This window comes from Procambarus clarkii, chromosome 63 (assembly GCF_040958095.1).
Source record: "Procambarus clarkii isolate CNS0578487 chromosome 63, FALCON_Pclarkii_2.0, whole genome shotgun sequence".
Classification (NCBI taxonomy): domain Eukaryota; kingdom Metazoa; phylum Arthropoda; class Malacostraca; order Decapoda; family Cambaridae; genus Procambarus; species Procambarus clarkii.
In genome coordinates, this window is record NC_091212.1 from 7758819 (window position 1) to 7785939 (window position 27121).

General features: G+C 43.5%; 1 protein-coding gene across 1 annotated transcript; it reads left to right on the top strand.

Moving 5' to 3' along the window:
* Positions 1 to 648: 648 nt before the first annotated feature.
* On the top strand, positions 649 to 27121 carry LOC123769558 (sodium-coupled monocarboxylate transporter 1). Its single transcript, XM_045760794.2, is given in 13 exon segments — positions 649 to 1225; positions 4879 to 5176; positions 5354 to 5487; positions 5914 to 6102; positions 12009 to 12029; positions 12031 to 12164; positions 16339 to 16479; positions 19009 to 19227; positions 19404 to 19522; positions 19985 to 20139; positions 21001 to 21224; positions 23282 to 23382; positions 25058 to 27121. Coding segments are annotated over 13 exon segments (2841 nt in total). The 5' UTR covers positions 649 to 946; the 3' UTR covers positions 25885 to 27121.

Consider the following 27121-nt stretch of genomic DNA (forward strand, 5'->3'; position numbering starts at 1 on the left):
TGCCATCCTCACCAACACTGTCCCATGCTGCCATCCTCACCAACACTGTCCCATGCTGCCATTCTCACCAACACTGTCCCATGCTGCCATCCTCACCAACACTGTCCCATGCTGCCATCCTCACCAACACTGTCCCATGCTGCCATCCTCACCAACACTGTCCCATGCTGCCATCCTCACCAACACTGTCCCATGCTGCCATCCTCACCAACACTGTCCCATGCTGCCTTTCTCACCAACACTGTCCCATGCTGCCATCCTCACCAACACTGTCCCATGCTGCCATCCTCACCAACACTGTCCCATGCTGCCATCCTCACCAACACTGTCCCATGCTGCCATCCTCACCAACACTGTCCCATGCTGCCATCCTCACCAACACTGTTCCATGCTGTCATCCTCACCAACACTTTCCCATGCTGCCATCCTCACCAACACTGTCCCATGCTGCCATCCTCACCAACACTGTCCCATGCTGCCATCCTCACCAACACTGTCCCATGCTGCCATCCTCACCAACACTGTCCCATGCTGCCATCCTCACCAACACTGTCCCATGCTGTCATCCTCACCAACACTTTCCCATGCTGCCATCCTCACCAACACTGTCCCATGCTGCCATCCTCACCAACACTGTCCCATGCTGCCATCCTCACCAACACTGTCCCATGCTGTCATCCTCACCAACACTTTCCCATGCTGCCATCCTCACCAACACTGTCCCATGCTGCCATCCTCACCAACACTGTCCCATGCTGCCATCCTCACCAACACTGTCCCATGCTGTCATCCTCACCAACACTTTCCCATGCTGCCATCCTCACCAACTGCTATAGGTATGAGAAAGAAGGTAACTCGCACACAAATAATGAATTTAAAATTTGATGAGTGTCCTTGTCCACTGAGAGAGCGGAGGCGCATGCGCCTCAGGTAAGCACAATGGACAATGAAATTTATTGCAATACGCGCTCACAACATCACCGCCACCCCTACCAACAACACCACCATCCCACCATTCACTTGCCTGCGTCACCATCACCACTACACATCTGTTGCCGCTCACACCTGCCGTCTACACCACTACCACTACCCACCTGCCGGTGCCACCACCACTACTAACCTGCTGCGACCACCACCAGTGCCACCAACCATCACAACTACCATACCACCACTCGCCTACCACCGAGGTCTCCAAATCTACAACACCTGCGACTACTGTTGGCAGGTTTGTTTACATCTTGGGAATCATAAGAGGTTTATATGCTATACTAAGGGCATCTCATTACTAACGAATTTTACCTTATTTTTCTCAGTATATATCAAGCTGTTGATAGAAGAAAGGATTGCGACGTTCTATATTTTTACTTTAGCAAAGCCTTTGTTATGTACCTCATGAGAGACTCATTAACAAGTTAGAGGCACATATTTGGGGATGTTATTTTCAGTTGGATTCGGGCTCCGTTATTTTAAAGAAAATCAAGAAGTTAGTATAAAAGAGTTATGTCCGAGTGAGAGACTTGTAAGTGGAATGTCCTAGGACTGTCCCTTGGGCCCCTATTGTTTACCTTATATGTGAACGATTTAGATATAGAATTTCACATCAATAACAAATTTGCAGACGATATAAAAATAGTGCTGGAATAATTTCCGACACAAAATTGCTATGAAACTATCTATATAGGCTTTCAACATGAACGAGCTTGACAGATACAGTTTAATGCTAAAAAAATGTAAGGTTCTGAATATAGGTAATGCTAACAGAGTTACCAGATATCAACTGGACTATATTGAAATTGTGATGTTTAAATTCGAGAAAGAGATAAGTTTGTATTCTGATGTCTAACTGTATTAGTTGGCATCTCTCTACCACTGAGAGTATTGTCTCAGTTGGCATTACAACTTCACTACAATGAGAATTTGGCCCTAGCAGCCGTGGAGTGAGGACGTCTTGCCGACCCTACCTGAAATGGGGTTGTTTGCCATTTTGGTTGCCAGGTGGTGTAAGCGTCTCTGCCCTCCCAGTCTGTTGCTGCCTGGCTGCGTGTTGACGTGGCAGTTCTGACATGGGAGGCCATCTTCCCCCTGTTGTGCGTGTGAACTCTGTGGGCCTGAAGTTCACTAGTAAGGCTGGATATCCGACATTGAGATGGCTATGTGTGACATGCTTCGTATCCCGGTGGAGGCTTTCTACGGTGTTGAGCTTGTTACAGCCCACCGGGTTGTTATCAAGTTCGTGAGGGAGGAGGAGTACCCGGACTTCTTCCGTCGGTACGAGGGGCATACGTTGCCGTTGCCGGGTGATGCCGGCTCGATGGCGATTTCGGATCGTAGTGGTGCCCTGACTTATGTCAGTGTCCATGGAGCGCCCCTGGAGTTCCCTGAAGACCTCCTCCGGCGTTACTTCGGGAGGTATGGTGCAGTTGTCAGCGTGCGGGTGAACACACTCTCCTCGGGAAGGTATACTGGAAGGCGGACGAACATTCGTACCTTGGGAATGCGCCTGCAGTCGGATATACCATCTTCTGTCCGCCTGATGGGTTACTACGTCTGGGCAGCCCAGCAACCCCGTACCTCTTTCCGGTGTGGCCTGTTGCGGCATCAGGCTGCCCGGTGCTCTGAGGCCCCAGCTGCTCCTGTCAACTTGTTCCGGGAAGAGGATTTCCCGCCGCTCCCTCAGGGCGAGGATTCTGGGGATGAGGAGGTGTGAGTCCCGTTAGCTGCTGAGGACCCCCCTTGCGACGCCCGATAAGCCTCCGGTAGTTGCTGTCCCTCCTCTGGGTATTGCGGTGCCGTCGGTTGGTCTACCTGCTCCCGTCACTGTCCTTGCTGCTCCCGATGGCCTTCCTGGTGCTCCCTGTGAAGAGGCACCGTCTTCTCCCACGTCTTCGGCTGCTACGCCTGGCCCTGTGTCCGTGCCTTGGGTCCCGGATGTGCTGGGGTGGATCCGGCGCTTCCTCCTGTTCCTGGCCTGGTGCCTCATGTGGTTGAGGATGCTGCCGTTCTGCGACGTGCATCGGTTCAGCCGGCTTGTGTTGCGCGTGTCTCTGAGTCCGCCTCCGGGTCTGACGATGTGCGGCCTGAGCCTTAGCGTTCCCGGCGTTCTTCTCAAGTCTGGGCCGACGTTGGCGAATTCGGCGATTGTGGATCTTCTGGCGGCGGCGGGGTGGCCCGGGTGTGTTGAATAGTACGGTGGTGGCTAGGTGCATTTGCCTGAGGATGCCAGTGCCGGTGTTTCGGCCTCCGCTTCAGATATGGTGTCTGTGGATCCTGCTTCGGGAGCATCGCCTCCGTCGGATGGCTCCAGTTCTACATTGGGGTGGTTTCCCCTGCTGAGGTTGGTGGTGAGCGGGGTGTCCTGGTGGTGGTGTTGAAGAAGGCTGGTCACTCTGAGGATTCTGTTGCCCCTTCCTCGGCGGCGGTCTCGACGCTTCTTCCATCTTCGGCCGTCTCTTCAGTACCTCCTGCGGTCTCGGTGGAGGTGTTACCATCTCGTCGAACGTCCCCTGCTCCTGTGCGTACGGCGGCGCGGCCGTCTCGGCAGCCCTCGTACGCTTCTTCGGTGTCATCTGCTTCCTCGAAGGGTGTGGTTTGCGCTCCCCAGCCTCGTTATGCGACTTGCGTCAGTGAGCTTCGGGAATGGCCGATGCCGCCTGATCTGGAGGTTCCTGAGTTTATGCTGGCCCCTCGGCAACAGGGGAATCGTGTCCCTACCGATTTGGAATATTTGATTTGGGAGGCATATAAGAGGAAGTATCCTAGGGATTTGTTCCCTGAGAAACATGCTCCTATCTCTGAGTTCTATGCTCCTCGCCTATGATTTATTTTTCTATTGTGTGTTGTGGGTTGGTTCCGTTTGTGTGCATAGTTGTGGGGTGTGGGTGGAGTGAGCGTGTGTGGGTGGGTGGGGCGGGGTATGTTTCTCGGTTCCTGCGTGCTCCGGTTTGGTTTTGTAGGTTTTCTTTGTATGGCTTGTGTGTGTGTGTGTGTGTGTGTGTGTGTGTGTGTGTGTGTGTGTGTGTGTGTGTCCGATTCCTATGCGGTCCGGGGTTTGGTTCCGTGTGTGTGTCTGGTTGTGGATGTCATGTTTTTATTGTTCTGTTTTTTTGTGGTGGCATGTTTTTATGGGGCTGTTTGTACGCTTGTTTGTGTCGAGTTGAGTGCCCTTCGGGCTGATGGCGTGACCCGGTCTGGGTTTATGCTCTTTGTCGTGTTTTGCCTTTGGTTTGTTATGCATTTTGTTTCCTTTCTTGTTATTTTTATTATTGTTGTTATTATTATTATTGTTATCATTTTGTAGTATATTCCCTGATTATCTGTTCCTATGACTATGTTATACTGTGTGCCTCTCTGGCTATATTGTTTGTCCTATTGTGTTCTGTGCTTGTGCCTCTCCGTTTGTTTATTGCGAGGCCGGTGTGTTCGTGTTTAATGTATGTGTTATTATTGTGCCCTGTGCAGCTTGTTTTTTTTCTTGGCTTGTTGTTTATTTGATTTCTTGTTATATTTTATGTTGTCTTTATGCCTTACCTGTACGTTGTGCTGATATTGTTTGTTTTGTTTCATGTGTTATTATGTTTTGTGTATTGCTAGCCTGTTTACATTGCTTTCTCTTGTATTCTGTTTTGTCTTGTTGTTTGCTGTTATTTCTTGTTGTTTGTACTGTGCTGTCGGTCCCTCTGGCCAGTAGCTTTTTGTTTTTGCTTGTTACATTGTTTTTTCTGTTATTTGTATTGTATTTATTGTATTTACCTTGCATGTTTGCATGTAAAAATAAAAAAAAAAAATTCACTGCAACAGTCACGGACGTGCCAAAGTGTTCTACAATATGCTTGTGTAATAAACGTGATATCTTCTATGCCCTTCTGTGCTTTAAAACAGCTGTGGTGGCGCCCCTGGGAAAACGCTTGGTCTCTGCTGAGGATGGACGGGACTGACCCGCAGGCGGAGGGGGAGCCGATGTCCCCTGACCCGATGTCAGGGTCGAAGTTCACTGTGGTGGACTATGGGGTGTTCGGGCTGCTGCTGGTGGTGTCGGCGGGTATCGGGGTGTACAGTGCCTTGAGAGGCCGCGGCGTCAGCTCCACCCAGCAGTACCTGCTCGGGGGACGCCACATGCCCGTCCTCCCCGTGGCACTCTCGCTCCTCGGGGGAGCTATATCCGCGATATCAATACTTGGTAAGTATATGTATAATACAGTTTTATTGACGAATTAAGTTGATTAGTGTTAAGACGTGTATATTAGGGGCTAATTACATATTCACCTTTGTGCAGCTGTGAATGATGGCGTGTATGAGTGTGTGCGTTCGGTGTTAATTAATTAACGAGGTGTGTAACTGTGTGTACCGCCCACAGGTAGCGCTACGGAGATCTACTTCTACGGTACACAGCTAACGATGAGCCTGTTTGGATTCATATTTGGCGTCCTGATGATCAGGAACATTATACTGCCGGTCCTGTACCCTCTCCATCTCGTCTCCATATTTGAGGTACTCCATACTGTCGCCTCGCTGGCGTCCCCTCTCTCTCTCACGCTTCGCACCAGCCAATGTACTCTCTGACCCTGTAGCAAGTATGCTTAACTTCCCTGTATCTAATTTACCCTTGGGCAAGGAGTGGAATGGGCATACGGCGGCCTCTGTATTATAAACGTATTCCTGGTTAAGTGGGCATCCTGGAGATACCCAACATGACAGTTTGCCATCCAGGATTAACAGAGATTGGGCTTGTGCACGAAATCGGCGCACTGTGCACTGCAATGAGCCATTCAAGTCAGCTGTGGGAGAATCCTGAGAGACCATCCTCTCACACACTGTTGATTTAATGATTAGCCTTATTTCTGAGTCTTTATCCCACCATGGATAATATCTATCAAAATCTGAAGACTAATCCTCATTTAACGTCCCTCCTTACAGTACATAGAGATGCGGTTCCAGTCACGAACGCTGCACAAGATGGTGACAGTAATGCAGCTACTGGCATCGTTCGTGTACTCTGGGATATGCCTGTACGCGCCTTCCATCACCCTCTCCTCCGTCACCAGCCTCCCCATCTGGGCCTCCATCGTCACAATGGGTCTCATCTGCTCCTTCTACACTACCATTGTAAGCTGACCCGCCTGCATACCTGACCTCACATTAACTATCCTTTAGGTATACATACATATACAAACATATTTGTGTTTACGTATTATGGATACATCACGTTTTGTGATTTCTTTGGATAAAAATATGACAAAAACAACATGCTCCATTGGGGATTGCAATTTTGCACTGTATGATTTTGCAACATTGCATGCTACGTTTGGCGTTGCAACATTGAATGCTACATATGGAACTGAAACATTGCATGCTACGTTTGTGACATTGCAAAATATAAATTTTCAACATTGCAAAGTCATGATGCAAGCATTAAGCTTTAAGCAAGAAGAACAGGTTGAGTGGAAGAAGGGCATGCACTCAGGACAGGTAGGCGAAGGGTCGGCCACCACGTGTTTTTTTTTTTTAGAAACTCCATCAGTCTCAGGAGACTATGGAGTTGCGCTCTGGTTGTCGGTCTGGAGTGGCCTCACCAGGGCGCCAATGATATCCCATTTTCTATTGACGGAAAATTCCACTACAAGCTACATTTTCTATGGGTTAACTTGTATATACAACACAGCAGCAATATTAGTTGCCTATTGTATGTAATATTAATAAATGGTGTCGGATTTTCCGACATAATTCACCGGGGGCTGCTCACGGGTCGAAGTCCTATTTAGAACAGACGAACACCGTTACTCCACCTTCGAATTATTAGATTAATTTAATGTTAGTTGTTAGTAATCACACATTTGTGCATCTGTTTGTACAGGACGGATATCCCATACTTGAGTTGCAGGGGGTTAGAAGTCTAATGCGATTTCATTTCTCTGTTAACTCTTGAGAGGCTAAAATTCAAGCCTAATTACATATTAACCCAGAGGACTGAATGTGATCAAGTACTACAGTCAAGTATGATTCAGGGACTGCAGTGAGATCAATGACATCAGATATAACTTGAAGCTTGTTCAGGTAACTGGTCACTGATATATAAACACTGAGGCCCATGGAATTCATCTTGATTAAATAATAAATGTATCAAAATCAGTCATCGGATTAATTGGTGTTTAATTTAGTTAGTTGATTCAGAGGATTGAAAAGTCCATCATTAAAGTCAAGTATGGTTCTGAGACTGCAGTGGGTTCAGTGACATTGGTCGCAGTGACTTGTAGCTGTTTAGGCTACTGTTCACTGATTTGCCACTGAGGCCTCATGAACTCAGTGCGGTCTGCTGCATGATGCGAGGAGGACGTGTTGCTCCGCATCTTCGTGTTTGCACGTGGCTGCTGCAGCTAGATGTTGTGAATTTGTTCTCGACTGTTGCAGTGATACAGTGCCTTTGTGTATCGAGGAAATGGCTGAGGCGGTCTGCCTAGGTGATGGAAGATCCTGTACTGGGCCTGGAGAGTGTGACAGTGGGGATGGCAGACAGGATGATACTAGGCCGTATCAAGCAGTAGTAAACAGATATAAACGGAGAAATATTCAAAGACAGCGAGACGAAGACAGTGAGGAGGAAATAACAAAGAGACCAAAAAATGAAGACATGCTCAGCAGGACGCGGGAGATGCAGACTAATGGAAGGAAGAGGCTGTTGTTCCCTACAGCATGTCAACTGAATTTCCATCAAAGCTGGAGTGGACGGTTCGTTTGGCTAAGGAGTTTTTTGAATATGAACCACTATTCAAGGAGGGTCTTCACCGGCCCTATATAACAGTTGGGACAGAGGAGGCCGTGGAACACCTAACGAAGGATGGGTTTGAGAATATTGTGATGGTTACTCCGGAAAAAGGTATGATGTACACCAAGGTCATAGTGTTTAAGTATCCAACTTATTTGGATCCTGATTATCTATTGCTCAACAATGATAGTGTTGTTTGGGCAAAGAGGAACAGTGTTCGTGGTGAAAAACAAAGCCAGGTTGTTGCCTTGGTAAAGGGTGAGGCTCCAGAAAGAATTTTTGTGCAAGGACTAGGCTACAGGAAAGTTGTAAAATACATTGAGGAGCCCATATTATGCATGAAGTGTTCTCGTTGGGGACATATGGCTTGGAAATGCCAGTTTGACTCCAGGTGTCGGTACTGTGGTAAGAAACACGACTCTCGAGAGTGTAGAGTCAAGATTAAAAACGGTGAAAAAATCGTCCCATCTTGTTGCAATTGTCGAGGAAGCCACAATGCTGGTTCCTATCTATGTCGCATGAAGCCTCATCTGAGAGACTCGAGGACGGGTGCTACAAGCAGGATAGATGTATCCTCGAAGGAAGGAAGATTGTGCAGCAGGAACATGGAGGAAACAGTTGGAAGCCAATGACAGCGCCTATGAACAATGTGTGGGAGAAAGGAACAGAGACAATTAAGGCGAGCCTAGGGAAAGTAGGAAATGCAGCTGAAAAAATTAAACCTTGTGGAAACAAGGTTCAGGTCAATATAGTGAACTCTGAGGTTGGTACTCAAATATTGGAATATCTAAAAAAAACTAGAAAAGAGGATTGAGGCATTAGAAAAATTAACTATGGGGGGGTAGACGGGGTGAAGATGGTGGTGAAACAGGACGTGAAGTGGAAAGTGAAACAGGACGTGAAATGGAAAGTGAAACAGGACGTGAAATGGAAAGTGAAACAGGACGTGAAATGGAAAGCCAAACAGGACGTGAAATGGAAAGCCAAACAGGACGTGAAATGGAAAGCCAAACAGGACGTGAAATGAAAAGCCAAACAGGACGTGAAATGGAAAGTGAAACAGGACGTGAAATGGAAAGTGAAACAGGACGTGAAATGGAAAGTCAAACAGGACGTGAAATGGAAAGTGAAATAGGACGTGAAGTGGAAAGTGAAACAGGACGTGAAATGTGCGTTGAAGAAAGTAAGGAAGAACATGACGTATTGATGATAGAGGATAGTCAGGAAAATGAACTTTCTAGTAGTGTTAGCGTTCAACCTTCTGTAGTGACAAATGTCGAAACAAAGGTTAAAGTAAAACGGTATAGAGAAATAAGAAAGAAATTAGATATGAATAAGATCACCTTTGATGCTAGTAGCTGTTGTGCAAATGAGGAGAAAGCAGAAATGTTACAGTGTTGGGAGAGTCTGTCTGAGAAAATCTCGTATCTCATGGAATGTGACAGACAGGGCAAAGGTAGTTTTATTAAATCATGGATGAAAGTAGAGTGAGAATATATCTTGGAGCGTTAATGGGTTAAAATCTAGTGCGGTGGATGTACACTATTATACTCTTAGATAGTACTATATTAACCTGATATGTTACATGGGATTCTTGTATTTGTACTCACTGAATTTGTGCGCCCCTTGAGGGACTTGAAGTATGGGAAGGGGTAGAAATAGCCTAAGCTAATCTTTGATTTTTTTTTTTTTTAACTTGTCTCAATAAACCTACTTGAACTTGGAAGACCATTATGTATTAAAGTGTCAAATTATGGATAACCATAGAAATAAGGAAATAAGTAGTGTACCACTTCAAATTGTTTGGATGTGTGATAATGATATGATAGACAGAATACTTAGGAACTACAAGAATTTTGCCCCAATGATTGTAACACTTACTATATTAATATGCAATGTTAAATGTTGTATTGTGATTTGTGTATCTGTACTCACTGAATTTGTGCGCCCCTTGAGGGACTTGAAGTAGAGGGGGGTAGAAATAGCCTAAGCTACTCTATCCCTTTGAGATGTATTTTTTTCTTGTCTCAATAAACATACTTGAACTTGAACTCATGAACTCTCTCTTTGACTAAAGTGGGGACATGAGCTAAAGTTCAGTAATTGTTTTGAGTTATTGTACAACATCTTAAGTGTGTTTAAAATTGGCCAAAATTGGGGCTATTAGTAGTGAAACTATACTTGTAAATGTGGTCTCTGACAAATTTGGGTCTTAAAACGAACTTTGATTAATTTCGGTCTTTACTGGACTCTGACTATTTTCAGGCTCAAACTGGACTGTGATGAAAATTGGTTAAGAAAAATGGCTCAAACTGGACTCTGTTCATTTTTCGGTCTTTTACTCTGAATAATTTTTCGTCTTAAATGGTCTCTGAAATTATTTTGGTCTTTTACAGGTGAAATAGCCTTAATGGATATTAAAATGAAAACTTACTGCTAAGATATCTATTTTCCTTAACAAAACTTTGATGACAATTTTCTCTGAAAATGATTTTTGGATAATTTCGGTCTTACACTCTTAAATAAACATCTATGATTATATGAACTCTGAAATATCTTCATAAAACTGAACTCTGAAAAGTTTTGAATTTCCTCCATAAGAAACCTGTAACTCCAAATCAGGCCTTTTGCTCTGAATTTCCCGATAAGAACTCTAATTTCAAATGAGTGATTTAAAAAACAAAAATGACCGTAGAGTTTATTTTAAAAAAGACGGGAACTAACTTTGCCCCTGAATTTTTGTATGAGATTTCTTGAAAAACTATTATGATCATATGAACTCTGAAATATTTTCCAAAACTGTACTCTGAAAATGTTTAAAGTTCCCCTATAAGAACTCTTTAAGAACGTACTAAGTGATTTTTGGTCTGAATTATCCCCATAAGAATCCTTAAACTCCAAATTGTAAACTGGGAAATTTATAAGGAAACCCGATGCCTCAGCGAGCATTGGAAAATTTATCAGAAAACCCGACAATCTATGAGTGACTGGAAAATTTACATGGAAAACTGACAGTCTATGAGTGATTGGCCCCAAAAATTCTCACTCAACCGCTGACGCATCATCGCTACTACTCTCATCTTTTTTGTATGCCTGAGTAAATGTATTTTTATAACACACTTCAATGTCTCCTCTTGGAGGTCGACTTTCCACCCCTGGGGCCTGATTATCCTCAGTCAGATGGCGGCCTAGGTTCTTACGATTTCATCGAATTCTGTATTGCTGTAATCGTAGTTCACAACAATTTGTCGGATTCGTTCAAGTTCCTGGTGCAAGAGCTGCCAAGAAGAGAATATACGTATTGCACAACCTACATATGTTGGCAGGTCAAGGGAATCGTAAGTTTCTGTACTAAGCTGAGCTCATGAGTTATTGTTAATCTTCTTTATGTGATAAGTGTGCTTGCAGCCATTTATGGGTGAACACCCATTTAAGATCAGGTTATTTTTAATTAGTGATAACAGTACATGAATGAATCACAACATTTTTGCTTCATTTAGCTAAGAGGTGTTCTGTGCATGCAGGTATCACAGGTATCTGTGAGGGGACTATATCCAGATAAACGGAGCAGCCAGAGTCTACAGTAAATGTGGTGCTTGCGTTGATTAACACATTTCCACATTCCTAGTGGCGTAAAAGATTCCCTATGTTGTCCTCTCAATTTTATTTTGCCATTAAAACACAACAGCTTGATAAGTGTCTGTGAATTTATCGCTTAAATTTTGACTTGTGTTCAGTTGTGAACCAGGACAGTTCAGTCATGAAGACTCATGTTCATCCATTGAGCCTGAGTGTTCATCTGGCGAACTCGTTATTGATAATTCTTTTTGATGAAGCCAATTCCATTTGTTTCAGTGTGTAAAATAGTAATATAAAACTGTTCTTATGGAATTTCCTGTTCTTTACCTAACCTTGTTTTAACCTTTCTATTATAACACACTGATGCTCTTTACTATAAATCATATTGTCCTTATTCATATAAACGTTTCCGATAATCCGTGCCAGTAGAGTATTTATCTCCAGCTTAACTATGAAACTGCACTCTTGATGATAAGATTATCTCTCTTTAGTCCCAAGTTATCATTTTTCATAACTGGAATGATATTCTACTCAATTTTCACATATAGGAATTATTATGATATTCGTCAAAATAAATTATGATACTTGTTTATGATGTGTAAATAACAGGCGTTTTTCCTGTTATTGTGTGTGTGTGTTCGCCTGCAGCGAGACTTTGTGTGTTGCACAGGGCGGGGTGAAGGCGGTGGTTGTACACAGACGTGGTACAGACGCTGCTGATGTTCGGTGGCGTGTTAGTGGTGTCCGTGATCTGCTGCCTGGACTTGGGCGGCCCCGCAGGCGTCTGGGATATCGCTGACCAAGGAGGACGCATTGAGTTCTTCAAGTGAGTGATGAGTCGGACTTGCACCTGGTCTATTTTGCTTGTTTTTAGAATGTGTGTGTGTTTATTTACTGTTTGTATTTACTGTTTGTGTTTTCAGGATGGAACTGATAGTTCTTGGACCCGCCTTTCTAGCCGTCGGTTGTCAAATGTACTGAATCCCGACCTATTTTCCTGTATGATATCTACTACATATATTTCTCTTTTGCACACACACACACATACACACACACAACACACACACACACACACACACACACACACACACACACACACACCACACACACACACACACACACACACACACACACACAGAGGAGAGGAGAGACTACGGGAATTAACCTCACGTCGCTAGAAGGCAGAAGAGTTAGGGGGGATATGATCACTACGTTCAAGATTCTCAGAGGAATTGACAGGGTAGATAAAGACAGGCTATTTAACAACAAGGGGCACACGCACTAGGAGACACAGGTGGAAATTGAGTGTCCAAATGAACCACAGAGATATTAGAAATAATTCTGTTAGTGTCAAGAGTTCTTGACAAATGGAATGCATTAGGCAGTGATGTGGTGGAGACTGACTCCATACACAGTTTCAAGTGTAGATATGATAGAGCCCAATAGGCTCAGAAACCTGTACACTTGTTGATTGACAGTTGAGAGGCGGGACCAAAGAGCCAGAGCTCAACCCCCACAAGCACAAGTAGGTGAGTACAAATAGGTGAGAACACACACACACACACACGCACAGAGTGTGTGTAGGTCCCAAAGACTACACTACAATAAGGAAGGTAGGGGAGGAGGCAGAGTGGCCCTACTAATGAGAAAGGAATGGAGTTTCAAGGAGACGGTTATCCTGGACTGCAAGGGGTTCAGAGACTACATAACAGGCACCATGACAATGGGAGGACCAAGAGGAGTAGTAGCAGTGATATATAACCCTCCACCAAACAACAGAAGACCCAGTCAAGAGTATGACAACAACAACATGGCAGTTAACACTATAATTGAGAGGGCAGCCTCTGCTGCCTGTAGAAATAAATCCCACCTGCTCATCATGGGGGGATTTCAATCATGGAAGGATAGACTGGGAGAACAAGGAACTGCACGGAGGTGAGGATACATGGAGAGCTAAACTATTGGAGGTGGCAACAAGAAACGTTTAAGCCAACATGTCAGGAACCCTCAAGAATGAGAGGGTACGATGAACCAGCGAGACTCGACCTAGTCTTCACTCTGAACGACTGACATAAGTGAAATCGGTTTTGCGGCGCCAATAGGAATGAGCGACCACAGTGTACTGACGTTTGAGTATCTGGTCGAAGTATCTGGCTAATGAACTCGAAGAGGGGGAACTGAAAAACAAAAGGCTGGTATTTCGAAAGGGATCCCCATCCCCTCGTCCTCACAGTCCCAAACTTCCCTGTCCCCTCGTTCTTCCCCACCATTGCCCCCTCCCTTGTCCCCACCATCTCTCACTTTCGTCCCCTCGTCATCCTCACCTTTTCCCACTCCCTCGTCCGATGCTTCCCAAATGGTCTGATGTTCCCATCAGAAAATTGGGAACATCAAGTGATCTGATTGTTTCCCGTCACTGAAATAATAAGAAAAACAGTTAAAAATTAAATGAAAATATGAAAAATATAAACTATTCTCACGAAATAAACGGTCTGGTAAATACACAGTTACGAACTGTCATCATAGAGGTTCATGGAGGAAAGAATTTCCCCTATAACCTTTTTGTCTATGTGAACTTTGTTTCATATTAATTGTCATATAGCGAGAGTTTAATTAATATTAGCTTTCATGTGATAAACCTTGTCCTTATTATCTCGCATAGTTGGGCATATTATAGGAGTTATTTCCTCCATTTTAACACGTGCTATTGCGCATGCGCGAGCGAGATGGGGAAGGAGAGAGAAAAAAAGCATCCATTGATCTCGCCTAGAGATAGTGTCTGGAAGCTCGCTATATATACCGGCCCATAATAACGTCATCCTTGCAACTGTAGACGTCAGAGTTTCGGAGCAGCTTCATCTTTTCACAGACACTAGTATTGGCAAACGTTTGGTTCCTATTTACTGTTATTGTTTGTGATAACAATTAAATATCAGGTAGGACGTTTGTCGTCATGCTGCATGACAATTAAAAATTAACAAGTGAGTTTATTTCAGGCCGCTTTCACATTTCCTTCAGAAATATGTGTGGTAGAATATCCTTTTAGATAGTATTTACTTGCTACCCATATTTCAGCCCGTGTCTTATTGGCTACAAAGGAGATAAGCGTCTGTTTCGGTCACATGTTCTTAGGATATCCTGATGCAACAAGTTTCAGTGACGATTGCCAGACGCAGGCTACTATTTCATCATACAACTAAGCTGTTATTTCGTTCTTGTACTGTAGTAGAACTTTAATTATCATTTATTTGATGATCTTCAATATATGATCTAATATTCCATATATATATATTCTTTGCCATGTGATTTATTATTAATATGCATTAATATCTCATTACTTTAATATGGGTGTGCATTAGTATCTCATTATTTGTGCTAGAAACACATTATTTTTTCTGTACTAATCAACCCCCCAAAGTTTGTGGTGTGAGTCTACTCAATATTTTATTTTATTGCTTTAATATTTTCATGAGTAAGTGATCAAGAGATCCATAGGCACTGATTCTCAAATTTATTTTCAATTTATTTCCTTATATTATTTCCCTTTTATCTGAAGGGTGGTCCTTCGATATTATTGAAATTTATTAGTATTAGTCAGAGTTAGATTTTCCCACATGTACTTAGTTTTAAGATAGTAGTATACTGCCTAGTAAGAAATTTTTAAAAATTAAATATATCTAAAAAACAAACTTAAATATTCCTAGGCGTAGTATAGCAGACATACTATATTATGCCTCAGATATCGAGTATTAGGCCTAGGAAGGTTAGGTTAGGTAAGTTTAGTTTGCCAAAGCAACACAAGTAAATAATAGCTTTCCAATTTGTTCAACTCAATAGTTCAGATTTCTACTTTCTTTTTGCGTTGTACGTCGGTATATATACTATTGTCCTCATCGTTACTATAAGTATTACCAAAACAGGAGGATGGACTGCATTCTCTCTATGATTTAGGTCATGTATGATAAGTAGTTTAGCTTTTATGCTGTGTGCTGCTGCTGCTGTCCTTTGCAGTTCATCTGTGCTTTGTTTGTGCTCTCATATTACTGTCTAGGTCTTCTGTTGTTTGCTGAGAGGTTGTATAATACCAAAGCCACTATTTGTGTTCTGTCTGTTGTCAGAGTTGAACTCCTCCTGATTGTCCTGATTGCCTGGTATCCACTTGAAAATATTGCATCGAGAGAAAATACTGTTTAACTTGATTTTCATTATTGCAATTACATGAGGCTCATTTTTTCTAAACCTTTCTTTTATTTCGTCTGTTGCATTTGTATCTCCATTTGCATCTTATAGTATATCTTATGTGTTTAATTACCGAAGTGTGATTATCTAAATATAGTTACAAGATGAGAGCTCTGCTTGTAGTATCCCATCTTCCCAGTACGCTAGGTCATGTAATTCTTTGAAACTGCTGGTAGTTCTGGAATCCATTGCCTTCACACTTAATCAACCTGTCTTTCACACTTTAAAAGTATTTTCACAATCTTTTTATTGTCAGGTTATCTAATATCTTACAAAGATTACTTTTTAGTGATGTTGGCTAGTGGCTCCTGGCTTCCTTCTATCTTATTGTTACGACCCTGGGTTCTCCAGTGGAAACCAGAGGTCAAAATTGAGCTATTAAACTTTCTAGTAGTACAAGTTGAGTGCAACTCGAATGGCAATTGTTTGTATCTTCCCTGCCAGACGTAAGACTATTATTGTTTCTCAAAGAGCATTTAAAGACTGAGCTGGGGGTTGATTATTAAATAATAACATAGGCACCAACTTTGCTTACTAATACTTTCTAATCATTCATAAATAACACTTATATACTTATACCTCAATAACCACTTTCTCCCTCCCTCCTTCTCTGCTCGTAGGAGAGAGAGAGAGAGAGAGAGAGAGAGAGAGAGAGAGAGAGAGAGAGAGAGAGAGAGAGAGAGGGAGAGAGGATGGAGCAATAGTCTCACCAAAAGGACTTCTTTTCCGTGCATTTCTGGTGTTGGTGGCGGCGGAGGCAGTATGGACCCGAGCCCCTTCGTGCGTCACACTTTCTGGTCGACGCAGGTGTTGGGGGCATACTTGGCCCTGAGTGTGGCTGGCGTCAACCAGCCACAGTTCCAGAGGTTCATCTCCGTCAAGAGTCTCCAGCTCTCCCAGTCGTAAGTTCACCCTTCTCAATCTGTACTTACCACCGAATACACCTATTTAGCTAAGTGATGACTTTTGCCTATCTATGTAAGTTTAATTTTGTATTAAAGTTCCTTCTTACTGTTGTATCTTAATCACTAATGTATATGGGTAAAAATAAAGGTGGGACAACGTAGCCCTGCAGCACGCCACTTGCCACTGTTCTTCACTCAGACTACTCCGTTAATGCTTACTGAAGCAAATCTTTGGAACAAGCGGGGAATTGACCTTGCAACACGGTGTAGTATTCAACAATTTTCTGGCCACCTCTGCTAGCAATGTTGCCCCAGGCAGACCGCTTGCAGAGGGTATCCAGGAGCTATGCCAGAGCAGCTGCACACACTCATAAGTTTCACTTGTCGAGATAAAGCCTTACTGTAGATGGCCTCCCTAAGCCAGGTGTTCCAGTGAACATGGTCTACTTGACCGTGAGACTCTCCTGCATAACACCTTGGCAGGGATAATTTTACAGGCCCACATCACGTTTAATATTTAAGTATGAATTGTGCTAGAGCCATTTACGGGATATGCAAGGGGGAGTTGCAGCATCTCCCTGGGCGAAGGCTTCACCGAAATATTGTGTTTAATAACAAGTTTGCTCAATAAAACTTAAGCTCTAATGCACTTAGCATTTATTTTACCGTAATTGGGGACATCCAAGAACAAATCCAGACAGATCTGGATGGACTGACAGACAGATTATGTAGCGTGATAGTCCAACTGAACGACAAATGGTTCCCTAAGGAATGGCCACCCAATTAATCAACACGGCTTCTATCAATGCTGTTATCAAAGGGAACACATGTAGCGCTAATGAAAAACTTTGATTGACATATACATTCAGAATCAACAACTCATTGCAATGTCAATGGGACATTTACATATACTGAAAATCGATCAGCTATATGTGGAGTGTTTGTGTACACTCCCATCACTATACTGAACAAAACTTTGAATCAGGTGTGACTCTCGTATCGACACGGGGAAGTCTGGTGTCCACCGACCGTGTCCTCGTGTCCCAGTCCCTCACCTCTTGCAAGTGTTCACTGGGAGAGTTTACTGGGTAATCTCCAACAGTTTACCTGGAGACAAATATACAAAACCAGAAAGGTTCAAACTAGCGTATTGTACCTTTCAACTGGTCTTGTTTACCCTCACTCTCCTGCCGTCAATACAAACGACATGAACCTGTTGGTTTCCTTCACGCCGCACGTGGCTTGTGAAGGATTACGTGGCAAGATGTCGTGGCTTGAGCTGATACCAAAGACAAGATGGCGGCTGGGACAATGGTCAGGTGGTAGCGGTCCGTCGCTTGGCTACACGACACATGTGGCCACAGAGGTCGCGACGACGACGACGGATGCACACAGGTCGACTGGTTCATGTGATCAATAATGGTTCACGCCCTTCCTCACAGTCTCTGAGATTACCATGATAACACAGGATCACATTGACAACACTTGATTTCAAGTCCCTCGAGAATGTCTCGAAGTTCCCTCACTTCAACGATAAATGAGCGAAATTTATTCCATTAATTCGGTTATTAAGTTTAGTGAGCGGATGATAGTTAAGTTGACGTTGGTGAGTGACTTGTGCAGTAATTCTCCCTATTGGCTGAGAGGAATGTTACCAGCTGTGGAGGCTACCACAGCTGGTAGCATCCAAGAAGGTTTCTGGCTATCGGCATCTCTTACTATACTTACTTTTCTGTGTCATAATTAATCAGTCCAAAAGCAGAGAGCGGTCATTGTGTGACAACAATACTCTGGGCACCCAGAGCTCTATATGGGATACCCAACACCACCCAGGACATCCAGAGCTCTACATGGGATACCCAACACCACCCAGGGCATCCAGAGCTCTACATGGGATACCCAACACCACCCAGGGCATCCAGAGCTCTACATGGGATACCCAACACCACCCAGGGCATCCAGAGGTCTACATGGGATACCCAACACCACCCAGGGCATCCAGAGGTCTACATGGGATACCCAACACCACCCAGGGCATCCAGAGGTCTACATGGGATACCCAACACCACCCAGGGCATCCAGAGGTCTACATGGGATACCCAACACCACCCAGGGCATCCAGAGGTCTACATGGGATACCCAACACCACCCAGGGCATCCAGAGGTCTACATGGGATACCCAACCACCCACATCCAGAGGTCTACATGGGATACCCAACACCACCCGAGGTCTACATGGGATACCCAACACCACTCAAGGCACCCAGAGCTCTACATAGATACCCAACACATCTCAAGGCACCCAGAGCTCTACACAGATACCCAACTCCAAAGAGTTTATTCTGCAATTTGACAAGTTTAGGTCGGGTGTGGTCAGCCTGTACACCATGATGAACATCCTCCAAATATCTGACATTCAAAGAGTCCGATTAACTCAAGCAGAAATGACGTTCAAATAGAGGTACCTAATTAGTGGAATTATCATTATTATTATTAACTTAGAGCCTTCTCTTGCTTCCTCTGCAGCTTGTGCATGTTGTTCATAGTGGGTTCGTTGATGCTGTGGAGTGTCTTCTATATCTCCGGCCTCGTCGCTTATGCCGTGTATAGCGACTGTGATCCGCTCACCTCGGGAAGAATTGAAAAGCCTGACCAGATCATGCCTTACCTGGTGGCGGACAAGCTGAGGCACCTGAAGGGTATGTCTGGCCTGTTTGTGGCCGCGGTGTATGGCGGCGCCCTCAGGTCAGTTACTCAACCACCTCACATTTTCCTCTGGAAAATGATGAAATAAATACATTCACCTTGCATGATATATTGTTAATACTGAGACCACTGAGCTGTGGAGGGTGTATTAGTTAAGGTATTTGAGTGTTCCTTATCGTGAGACTAAGATGTTGCTCGTCTTTACCTTATGTCAGTTCGCTGTCATCATATGGGAACGCAATAGCTTGCATGATCTGGGTGGACTTCCTCAAGGACAGACCAAACTTCAAGAACATCAGCAATCGCAACTCCACCAATATTATCAAACTCTTGTGTAATTATAAATGCCTTTATTTTACGGTTAGAATTTGCCAATAATATATGGTAATGTTCCTATTACAGAACAAATAATATATATATATATATATATATATATATATATATATATATATATATATATATATATATATATATATATATATATATATATATATATCCAGGGAGGAACTACCTCACACCATATGTTCCATTCAGTCGCCCCTCACAACACCTTAAGTCTGCTCTTCAAATTCATTGAATTTGAATTCAAATTCAAATTCACTTTCTGCTCTTCAAAAAAGATTACATTCAATTATAAATACAATGACAATGAAATGAAAAAAATAAGTACATTAATTAATGCTAATCATCACAGCATATCTCAATGAGCAGAAGGGTAAAGCTAGACGAAAAAAACACTCACACACCATAACCAAATATAATCCTAAATATTTTCTCTTGGTATGGATGTGGGCAGCAACCATGACGGGAGTGGTGGCCATATTCTTGGGGCTGCTGGTGGGCAATCTGGGCACCATCTTCCACGTGACGAATGCCCTGATAAGTGTCGTTAAGGGCCCCCTCATCGGCATATTCTTGGCGGGTATCTGTGCTCCATGGGTCAGTAAAAAGGTAAAAAAATATTCCCGGTGTTTGGTTATGATGGAGGCCTTCGTTTTTGGGTTTGGAGAAACAGTATTTATTGTTACTTAATTTTAATTCATTTAAAAAGATTATATGGTCAAATAACCTCTTATCCGTCTCTTTTCAATTCCAGCGTGATGAGGTCTAGTTCCCTCACCAATATATACCAAGGGTCCAACCTCATAGCAAATCTCTGGACAATTAGTTTTCTTTTAGGTATTTCATAGTAGGGTTACACATTTACTGCTTTACTGCTTGCATTTATTACTGCTATTATATATTCTCTATCCATAGTTTGGTTAGGTTAAGGTTACTTTATGTTAAGGTTTGATTAGGTTACGTTTGGTTACATTAATATGGTGTATTATTGACGATAATATGAAATGGGGAATTCGAAAACTATTTCAGTGAACTCAAGGATTCTTTTTACAGAAAAACGAGATTCTTCGAAGAAAACGTTTTCAGCATTCACTTTTTATATCTTAAACCAACGTTTTATAATACAAAAAAGTTATAACATGAGAATAATATCTGATTAAGACAAAGGTTTATATACCAGTTTACATGTAGACTATTACAGAAACCGTAATATGCTTTCAGACCATCACAAATATCTAGTTAAGTATCCAGGTAGTTGGAGGGATGGGGGGAGGGGACTGGTTTCTCATGGTAATGGATTTGGTCTGAGGATAAGCTCAATGTCTGGCATATAAACAGCACCTATGAATCCTACATTAATTATATTAAACTTTCGTTAATTAGGTGTGTGTGAGAAAGATAATGTGAGTGTATGAATGAATAAGACTATAAGAGCTTCAGACAAATACCAGACTTTCGGCTGTTTTGCAGGGCGCCGCAGTGGGCTTCATCCTGGCCACTGTGTTCAGCGTGTGGCAGATGGTTGGCAAGTTTATTAAAGGTGGTGGCAGCCCAGAGAAACTGCCCCTCTCCACTTTCAGCTGTCCAGAGAGTCTACAAAATAATACACTGGGCGTCAGCCTCAACAACACCCTCTTCACCGCCATCGACTCCGTCTTAGGCAGCCTCAACAACACACGCACTCTCGCACCTAAGTCAGTCATATTCCACCACTTTAATTTTTCTGCTCATTTAGTTATTTTTATTTTTTTAATTGCAAGTCTCAACTCTGTATTTACTAGACAAGAACTTAACATTATCTCTGCAGCTGATCTGATCAACTCTATATAGGTGATGAGGAGGGCAAGTTGACTAGTTTAGTTGCCAAGGAGGAAGTTATATCAATATACAAATTCAAGCCAAGTTCCCAGGGCCAGAAAAAAAGTATTTGTCAGGGTTCCTGAAACCTTGTCTTGCATATTTAATAAATTATTAGAATCCATTAGAGTATCGAAATCATAGAGAGATGCAAATTTTGGGCCGATAATTAAGAAGTGAGATAAAAAACATTCTTCGAACTATTATTCATTTAACTTAACGTTTATTGCAAGAAAATAGTGTGAATCGATTGTTGCAAAAAACATTAATTTACATCTTGCACTCCACTTACATTTTCCCACCCTGACTTAACTCCATCTATAGTTGGTTATAGTTATAGTTAACTATAGTTATATATAACTATAACTATATATATAACTATAAATATAACTTATATATAAGTATAAATATAACTATATAGTTATATATAACTATAACTATAGTTATAGTTAACTCCATCTATTGTTTCCTTTGGTATAACCATAACCAATAATGTAACTTAATATAGTATCCCCAATACCATGAGCCTCTATCGATTTAATCAGTCTTTCATGTGGCACTGTATCAAAAGCTTTGCTAAACCCAAGGTACTCAACATTACAAGCCTTTCCGCTATCAACTGCCTCAACTATGCTGGAATACAGTGATAGCAAATTTGTTAAACATGAACGGCCGTTTGTAAAACCATGTTGTGAATAATTTATTAATCAATATTTTTCAAGATGAAGACGAATGGCTTTTGCAACTATCGATTCAAGCAACTTTTTCACAATAGACGTTAAGCTAATTGGCCGATAATTTGACGCAAGGGATCTATCTCCTTTCTTAAAAATTGGTACTACATTAGCAACTTTCCACTGCTCTGGCACTCTGCCTGACTATTGATTTATTAAATATGGTTGACAATGGCTCGCAAAGCTCCTCTTTCAATTTTTTAGACACCTTGGCAAACACTTCGTCTGGCCCTGGGGATTTATTTGGCTTGAGTTTTACTATTTGTTTAATAACATCATCCCTTGGTAACTACTAAACTAGTCAAACTGTCCTCTTTCCCCACCAATATAGACTTATTCGGCGGAAGGCACAATATTAAGTCCTTCTTTAGTAAATACAGACAGATAAAATGTTTATTTAAAATACTACTCATCTCTTCGTCATTATAAGTTATCTGACCTGTCTCAGTTTTCAATGGACCTATTCTTTTCCTAACCTTTGTTCGATATAACTGATAAAAAAGTGAAGGATTTGACTTTGCTTGCCCTGCTATGCTAACTTAATAGTTTCTTTTTGTTTTACCATTTCTTACCAGCAGGAGGAATTCTTGTTCTAGACTGACTTCCCCATTCTTAAAGCTTTTGTATCAAGCTCTCTTTTTACGTATAAGGTTCTTCAGATCCATTGTTACTCATTTCGGGCCATTATTATTTGGTCTATTAAATTTGTATGGTATACTACGTTCCTGTCCTTTGTTTAGAATTTTTTTAAATAAGTTATATTTTGAATCCATATCGAAATCCCTTTATACGTCACCCATTCTTGGGTTCATGTCTCGCTCCACAATGTTGGTGCTCAGTCTCGTGTTTATGTATAGCTTCCTTTATTCATATGTTATGCCAATATTTACTTGTCACAACATTTATACTTGTTGCAATAGTTGTCATGCCTTCATAGTAGCGTGTTGGGTTACAGCTTACCTGCCCTTTTACACAAAGTCACCGGCTGCAACGTTGATAGAGATCAACTATCAACTGTCACTCAGTGACAGTGACGCTGTCACTGAGTGGTAGTGATACACCGTCACTGAGTAGTGATACACTGTCACTGAGTGACAGTGACTGCCCTCAGAGTGGACAGTAACTGGTGTAAGAGTTGTAGTATGTGTAACTGTCCACAGGAGCTCCGGCCACAGCATATATGACATATCCTACTGCTACACCGGCGTCATCGGCATCCTCAATACCTTAATCTTCAGCTCCATCGTCTCGTTCATTACAGGTATCTCGTTTACTCACAGATGACTCACTCACCTCTGGATGAGTGAGTCGTCTGTCTACATTCATCCACTCACAGGTAACACTCTAACCCAAAGGAAACTCACAATTACTTCTTTCTTCAGAGGTACGTCTTCTGCTCAGAACTAACTAACTGCATGTGACAAACATCAAATCGAACTAGACCTAGACATCGCATTCTCTTGTTAAAATCACAAACCGTTTCAAGACACTATAGGTCTGGCAGAATAATAATCCTAAACTCCAGGGGCAGAAAGCACTAGCTGGTATTAAGACCTACAATGTGTTTAGAACTATGAAATATGTATACGAATGATACAAAGCGTCCACCATTGGGAATGTTTGGTCATCTACAATGTCATTACTGTGTCATTGTGACACAGTAACCGCCAGAGTTAGCCTTGGGAATCATTCCTTATGCCAGTTCCCACTGTAAACTTGTGAAAAATATTTGTAGAACAGGTTTCTTCAATTTAGGGATTTTTTCCATTAAAAAGAAGGTACAATATATTATTTATCTTAATTATTTATTTATTTGCTTATAAATTTATTTAATAGTTTGGTTTGTAAATGTAAATCTTCGCAAAGCTACATTATTGGTTGTCTTAAAATGACCAAAGTAACTGAGGGATACATTGGGCATGGTCAAGCGGATTAAGGCGTCCTGTAGATACCAGTTGTGTTGCTCCTGGGAGTATGGGTTCGAGTCACTTCTGGGGTGTGAGTTTTCAGTCGCATATAGTCCTGGGGACCATTCAGGCTTGTTCGCATTTGTGTTCCTCACGTGTGCCCCAAAGAATGAGGTGATTTGATAAAATGCTATGCCCAATATTACCATCCGAGTTGCTGGCGGGGAAGTGGTTCAAATAGCTTCGGCTATCACTTCCTTTTGTCCGGCCGTGATGGTCAAGCGGACTAAGGCGCCCTGTAGTTACCAGGGCGATATATATATATATATATATATATATATATATATATATATATATATATATTATATATATATATATATCAATGCAATCAATGCCAAAATCATCATTGTATGTGCATTCAATATGTGACTATGACAGGCTGTTTTCTCATGAAGTACGGTGATGCCGACCAGACCATGTTGGATATGCACCCAACAGCAATTAGGGTGCAATGTTAAGTGAGACTCGGCCCAAACATCTGGTCTCCATCCTTCAACAGCCAGACATTCGAGAGAAAAGAGCAAAATTTCTAGGTACTGTTATCCAAAATCCAAAAATTTTGTGGTGGGTCACCATGGCAACCGACCTTTTTTTTTAATGACAGCACTGGGCAGCCCCGACCCACCGATGTTGGTAACCTATCCCTCTCCTATCATTCTGCAAACTTGAGTGAACTAGCCTAAAGCATCTAGCTTCCAGCCTTGGACAGACAGACTTATAGATGCAGACTTAATAAGAGATATGCAGGTCAGGAGTAATTGCACTAGTTTACTGATATCGGGAAACAGAGTAATCAACAGCCTGGTCCAGCAGGCAGAGTAAGTTAGTACACACACCGGCACATTAAAGCTAATTAACACAACGCCACAAATATCAACAACAAAACTAAACACCTCTTGACTTCCTGTTATGTGATGTATATTGTTAAAAAGAGTGTTGCCATTGAAATAATTATAGGGACATGGACAGGTCCAGTGGCGCCAGAGGAGGTGGACCCGCGAGTGGTGAACGCGACCTGCTTGCGTCTCTACCAGCGACTGTGGGGGCTGGCAGTGGGCAAGTCCACCCACCAGCCCCACAGTGTCTTCACGCCAGCAGAGAGCAAGGCTCAAGTACACGGGCTCTCCACGCTCCAGGACACTGACCAGGTCCAGGACCAGACCACTGATCAGGCCTACAACCCGGACACTGACCAGGCCCACAACAAGGCCAGTGACCAGGCCCACAACAAGGCCAGTGACCAGGCCCACAACAAGGCCAGTGACCAGGCCCACAACAAGGCCAGTGACCAGGCCCACAACAAGGCCAGTGACCAGGCCCACAACAAGGCCAGTGACCAGGCCCACAACAAGGCCAGTGACCAGGCCCACAACAAGGCCAGTGACCAGGCCCACAACAAGGCCAGTGACCAGGCCCACAACAAGGCCAGTGACCAGGCCCACAACAAGGCCAGTGACCAGGCCCACAACAAGGCCAGTGACCAGGCCCACAACAAGGCCAGTGACCAGGCCCACAACAAGGCCAGTGACCAGGCCCACAACAAGGCCAGTGACCAGGCCCACAACAAGGCCAGTGACCAGGCCCACAACAAGGCCAGTGACCAGGCCCACAACAAGGCCAGTGACCAGGCCCACAACAAGGCCAGTGACCAGGCCCACAACAAGGCCAGTGACCAGGTCCAGAACCAGGCCATTGACCAGGTCCAGAACCAGGCCATTGACCAGATCCAGAACCAGGCCACTGACCAGGTCCAGAACCAGGCCAGTGACCAGGTCCAGAACCAGGCCAGCCACTGACCAGGTCCAGAACCAGGCCACTGACCAGGTCCAGAACCAGGCCACTGACCAGGTCCAGAACCAGGCCACTGACCAGGTCCAGAACCAGGCCACTGACCAGGTCCAGAACCAGGCCACTCACCAGGTCCAGAACCAGGCCACTGACCAGGTCTAGAACCAGGCCAGTGACCAGGTCCAGAACCAGGCCACTGACCAGGTCTAGAACCAGGCCACTGACCAGGTCCAGAACCAGGCCACTGACCAGGTCTAGAACCAGGCCACTGACCAGGTCTAAAACCAGGTCACTGACCAGGTCTAAAACCAGGTCCAGAACCAGGCCACTGACCAGGTCCAGAACTAGGCCACTGACCAGGTTCAGAACCATACCAGAGACTATTTACAGTACAATACCAGTAACCAGGTCATAGACTATTTTTAGGACCAGGTCAGTGACCAGGTTCAGACTACTGTCCAGGTCCAGGACCAGACTGCTGTCCAGGTCCAGACTGCTGTCCAGGACCAAACTACTGTCCAGGTCAAGAACCAGGTCCAGGACCAGACTATTGTCCAGGTCCAGGACCAGACTACAGTCCAGGTCAAGGACCAGGTCTAGGCCCAGGACCAGGCTACTGTCCAGGTCCAGGACCAGACCACTGACCAGGTCAGACAGCCAGCCAGGGCTCCAGGCACCATAGCGTATCCAGTACTATACCACTTGCTAGACCACGGGCTGTGGTGAGCCCATAGTGGACTTACCTGGCTTAGGAGAGGGGCTGTAACTGCCGCTGATTGATTGATTGATGAAGATTAAGCCACCCAAGAAATGGCATGGGCATGAATAGCCCGTAAAGTACTGCTGGAGAAATCTATACATTTATAAGTGTGGGTACACCTCACTCTACGAATCATCTACCCGTCCAATCGTCCCCCTCCCCCAATCGTCGGGAGCGGCGAAGGGGGGAGTGAGGTGATAGAGTGAATGAGTGAATAGAGTGAGGTGATTGGTGCCTGCCTCTGACTTCTAGCAGTATGCCAGATCTTCCCTTCCCTCTGGAACAATGGAGGACCATCGAACAGTTGTATATTCGAAGTCGAGTTCACCTGGATGTTGATTACAGGTGTCAGCTCCCAAATGAACGCAGCCTCAAGTATAAGACGCCTCCTACGATCGTCGTGGCGCGTGATTACTGTCGTATATTTCACTGTCTTGGCTATTTTGAATGGTGTTGTGGTGTTCAAATAAAAATTGAAAGATTTA